At 41.1% G+C, this 5,345-nt stretch overlaps 1 protein-coding gene across 1 annotated transcript; it reads right to left on the reverse strand.

Moving 5' to 3' along the window:
• Nucleotides 1-2,657: 2,657 nt before the first annotated feature.
• LOC308366384 (POU domain, class 3, transcription factor 4-like) lies at nucleotides 2,658-3,740 on the reverse strand (the record flags this gene model as incomplete). Its single annotated transcript, XM_080840068.1, has 1 exon — nucleotides 2,658-3,740. One exon carries the CDS (start codon nucleotides 3,738-3,740, stop codon nucleotides 2,658-2,660), a length of 1,083 nt encoding a protein of 360 aa, XP_080696194.1.
• Between the last annotated feature and the right edge of the window lie 1,605 nt (nucleotides 3,741-5,345).

Here is a 5,345-nt window from a genome sequence, read left to right on the forward strand (position 1 = left end):
TTTCAGCGCAGACTACAGTATTCACCCAGTTTCTCTCTCTTTTGCTCTCGCTCTCTCGTAGCACATCCCCATGGCCACTGGAAGTTGCAGACTGGGGAAATGCATATATTAGGCAGCATTAGTATTCCAGTCAGGCCTCGCGTTTCAAGGCAAGGCCCAGACACCTCTCTCTCTCTCTCTCTCTCTCTCTCTCTCTCTCGCTCCCTCCCTCCCTCCTTTTATGTTGGCCTATGGCCTTTTGCATGGGATTTATTTAAAATATCACGCACACTTTCTGTGCTGTGCATCCTCAGCCTGGATACTGTTGTTGTTGTTGTTATTTGCCATGTTGGCATCTTGATTGTATGTGAGCGGACTACATGCGCAATAAAATGTTAGATTGTATTGTTTTCCTTGTTTACTATAAGCGAGCAGCGGGTGTCCAAGGCCCTCTGTGCGTGTTTATATTCGGTCATTGTTCGGGTTGTTTTGCTCTGATGTAATAGGCCTACCACGCGGTGTCAAGCCAGCCCAGGCGATCAGAATACAGCAAGTAAACACTTCCGTGTGCGGTGTAGATTGTTAGACATAGGCCTACATTATCGAGATCCGGAACCAATACAACAAATAATAATTGAAAACGCAAAGCATAAATGGAGACTGGCATATAATCCAAATCAAAACATGTTCGCTCGCATCTGTGGCGTTGTGGTGTGAACTGAATGTAATTCTGCACCCGTGAATAACGTTTACTTAAAGAAGAGCTATGCAGCCTACACGGAAATTGTAGCATAAAGTAAGAAGACGTGTAATAAACCGAATATACAATAGTGTAGGCTATCATTAAGTGTAGGATGGTTCTAAATCACTGGTGCTACACTGGTATTACAGTCAAGTTATCCTTTCAAAATTGTGATGTGTAGGCCTCTTTCTCTATGTCTTACCATGCTGTTATTTTGTAGGTTACATTATTTCTCATCGAGAAGCATACATGATTGTAGACTTAAAGAAAAAAAATCATAAATAATAAAATGTATAATAATATTCGTACAAATGTACTGAACAAATGGTAGACGGAAAGAATGAAATATCGAAGCATGAAATATATGTTAAATATGGCTTTAGAATCTAACAACTGTAACTGTTCTCAAATTGAACCAAAGCAGAATTTAGAGAAATTAATCCCTAGAAATTGATCCCTAGATGCTCCTGCCAACTATCCCTATCCACCAGTAACCATTCCTTTCTGTCAAGCTTGCCTGTCTCCACAACAACTAATAGTAACACTACAATTGTAACAACAAGTTGTTTTATTACAACATACAATATACAGTTTGTTTCAAAAAACATAATACAAGCTTTATACTGAAAATAAATAATCGCTTGACCTGGCATTGAATTTGGATTAAAACGGCCGAAAACGTCAAATTTTAATGAAAATATCCTTTGTACATCACTAAGTGCATGAATAACTAAACAGTATTTGTTTAAATTAATGACTTCAAAAAGGTTGTTTATACAAAACTGTACAGTATTCGAAAAAATATTTAAGAAATAAACCAATAACAGAAGATTATAAAACTTTAGATATTGAAGGTGTACATTAAAATAATTATAGGCTATAGTGTATCGCAACGCGTGTCACTGGCAATTATCTAACGGTTCCATTTAGTGCCCGATATTTCACACAGTAACGTGGTCGATGACATGGCAAATCAAAGTGATCATGTTAACCTGGAGAACCTTAAATTATAATAACTTTAGGTCGTACGTTGCTTTGTTTCTGAGATATAGGCCTAATATTTTTGTGAAAAGGAAAAAGGATGATGGTCGAAGTTTAGAAGTGCTTTGCTCCTGTTGTAATCCAGGTTTACATCAGTAAAATAATATAGAAATGTAGTACCGACACTGATACGATTCTGGTCGAAGACAAAACAATAACAAACTGATGATACAATTTTCTTGTAAAAGAAAGCCTTTTAAAAGCCACTAGAAGGTGACCTATACTCTCCACCCGACAGTCTCTGAGCGTGGCTAAAGATGGCTGCGTATTGCTATAAAGCATGGCCGTATAATTTCTCATACAATCGGCGCGGCAAAAAAAAGTCAACCAAAATTAAACATATCAATAAATCATACTCCGACTGCTTGCTTCTCTACCTGTTACTCAATATGTGTACATTGTAAAACACCTTACGTTATCAAGAAGCTAAGCAGCAGTGAATTAAAAGAATCATAAACCGTTAACTAAAGTCGTTTACATTGTGTTCTGTCAGAAATTATTACTGAATAAACCTGATGTATAATTGTGATTTGAAAACCAAGGCGCAGGGAGGTTATCGATAGGCACACATTTTGTATTCATATCCTTGCTGTAATACAAAAACATTTTGGTAAATAACTCGTTCCATTTGTGATTTCAAATAAAACATTTTGAGATAATGCCCAAAGTACTGGAGATATATGCGAGGGGATGAAATAGCAGAAACAGTTGATACTGTTCTTGTTCTTTTCTTCGTCTTCTCTCTTTCTTTTCTTGCTCTCGCTCTGTCTGTCTCAGTGACTTTTGCCATTTGTCATTTATAGTACAACCAGAAAGATGGACTGTGATGAGAAACCAAACCCATCATTCAAAAAAAGCCCATAGGTCTCCCTTTCTGCGAGGAAGTCTTCCTTGGTCAGAGATCACGGCAGGAAGAGTTGTCTGTTACGCCGTGAGAATAAACCTCGTGAGATTGCTGTTCTCCCGGCGGTGTCATTCTCTTCTCCTTTTGTCTTCTGTTACAAAACCACACACGAACCACCTCCTTCTCGAGCTGTAGGCTGTCAGCCAAAGAGGTTATCTCCTGAGCCGCCGGTTTGGGGCATTTTAGAAAATGTGTCTCCAACACCCCTTTGACGCTCACCTCGATCGAGGTCCGTTTCTTTCGTTTCCTCCCCTGTGCAGCGATTTTGTCAATGCTGCTCGGACTGCCCGTGGTCGAATCTGCCTCCTCTAGCCACTTATTCAGCAACGGTTTTAGTTTGCACATATTCTTGAAACTGAGCTGCAGAGCTTCAAACCTGCAGATGGTCGTCTGCGAGAAAACGTTGCCATATAGTGTCCCCAGCGCAAGCCCCACGTCAGCCTGGGTGAAGCCCAGTTTGATCCGCCTTTGTTTGAACTGCTTAGCGAACTGCTCCAGCTCGTCCGAGGTCGGCGTCTCCTCGTCGGAGTGGTCATGGCAGTGGTGCCCCCCCATATCGCCATGGTCCGACGTGTCTCGCAGTCCTGGGTGCAAACTCTGGTTCTGCGCGGAGTTTGGTGGAGGCGTCAGCCCGCCATGCTCTAGCATGCCATTGACAGTAAAGCCCGTTTGCGAGTAGATGTTGATAGGTTGTCCGCCGGTGTTTATGGATGAGTTATGAGACACGGGTGTCCCCCATGCACCTGGATGATTTGTATGGGGCGAATGGTGGGCGACATGAGGCGACCTGTGATGAATGATCGCCCCGAGTTGGAGATCTTCCCGTCCCGGCTTCACGTCCTGCTGGTCCAGAGCATTGGTCGCCAAAGAGGATGACCATGGGCTTCCCTCGGACACGCTGGTCACCCACTGATGTGCAAGTGGATGTCCATTGCTTTGGACTCCCTGTAGATAATCACTTTGGAGAAGTTTCTGGTGATTCCTGAAAGTCCCTTGTTGCATGACCGAGACGTCTGCATGAACCATGGAGTTGGAGTTGATAATGCTGTAGGGATTCGAGGCAGCTGTGGCCATGCTTACCGTAGATCCCCTACTAGTTATAATGTGGCAAAGGGAACAGCTTCAGCCTTTGACATCTACCAGACTCTGGAGCCAAATCAGCAGCATGTGAGTGATGGATAGTCCCAATGCCCAATCAAAATCAACCCGAGACGCACGGGCTGCTTGGAATAGCCAATGGCAATGCGGGAAGTAGCATCCCCCACCATGAAAATTGGATACGCAGGAGTCGAAAGAGTTAAACTGACACAAAACAGGAAGTGAATCACAGTACAGGCTCCATTTGGGTTTGAAGAGAAATAGTCAGTTCGTGCTTTATAGATCCTATTTACTAACCAAGCCGGTCTGTAGCTTATTTACGCGCGGCTATAACTTCTGACGTTACAGCCTAAAATAGCTTTGTTTGAGCTTGATTTTCCCATGTAGTTTATTCTATTTTAGAGGGTATTTTACGTAATGGCATGTCGTTTTAAATATATATATTTATCTTTTAACTTTTGAAACACATATTCATGCATTGCAATAATTCTTGTTCTAACTTTTTTTTTTTTTTTTTTTTTTACTTCCAAGAAACTTGTCAATTGATAATTCATGTTTTCAAACAAGTGCAACTGTGAACCAAGTATTGTGCTCTCTTTAAACTAAATATTCAATTTGAAAACTTTTAAAATGTATTTACAATTGCTATCATTGGTACCTTTTTATTTTATCTGACAATAAAATAATTCCAGCCATGCTTAACGTGCCATACGATCAGAGCAAAGTTGTTTTGAATGTCAGTATGTGCACCATATTTTTCATCGTACATGTTGTGCCATGACAGTTGACGTGACAGCCCATTTTCTTTAGTCTCACAATCTCCACTCAAGACTCAGCTGGCTCCCCAGCCGTCGTAAACATCATCATCATCAGCAACAACAACGTCAACAAACAAAATCTTGGTGGCCCAAGTGCACGCTGTGCAACCCTCCGCGCGTCTTTAAGCATCTCGACAGGTCTTCACTGGCTTTTGAAAAAAAAAAAGAGAAAAGCTTTATCTGCATATTTCAAGGGTTACCTAGCTGCGTAATTATATTTGCCATTAGAAGACAGCATCGCAGTCTCCTTATTGGTTTGAAAATTCCATTAAATATATTGCAAGAGCTCCCAGGTTAAGCTTGATTTAAATTTGCATACATTTTCATACATTTAGCAGAAATAAAAGAAGGCTAGCAGCCACCAGAAAGTCATTAAAGACCGCAGTTGCACTGAGGAAGCTGATCACAGGGACAGAGGAAGAGAAGGAGAGACAGAAAGAGGGAGAAACAAGACAGAGGAATGAACAGGTGAGCTTCTGCTCCACATTTTTGTCCGCATTAACCTGATGTGTGACACGCAGTATGAATGAAGAAAATAGGAAGGGTATTGGGAATGCAATGTACTGTCTTTGCGTTTCTTGTGGCGGGTGAACATACACAGTCCAAATGTGTGTAGGATATGTTATTTTGAGTATTTATTTTAGAACATGCAGTAGTCTCTAATTGTTTTTGCTGACATTTTTTTTTTCCTCTGTGTTTTACATTTTCTTAATTCACGCTACCGGACGTAGCCAGTGGGATTTTGTCAAAGCAGCGTTATTTT

The sequence above is a fragment of the Sprattus sprattus genome, assembly GCF_963457725.1.
Source record: "Sprattus sprattus genome assembly, chromosome: 6".
Taxonomy (NCBI): Eukaryota; Metazoa; Chordata; class Actinopteri; order Clupeiformes; family Clupeidae; genus Sprattus; species Sprattus sprattus.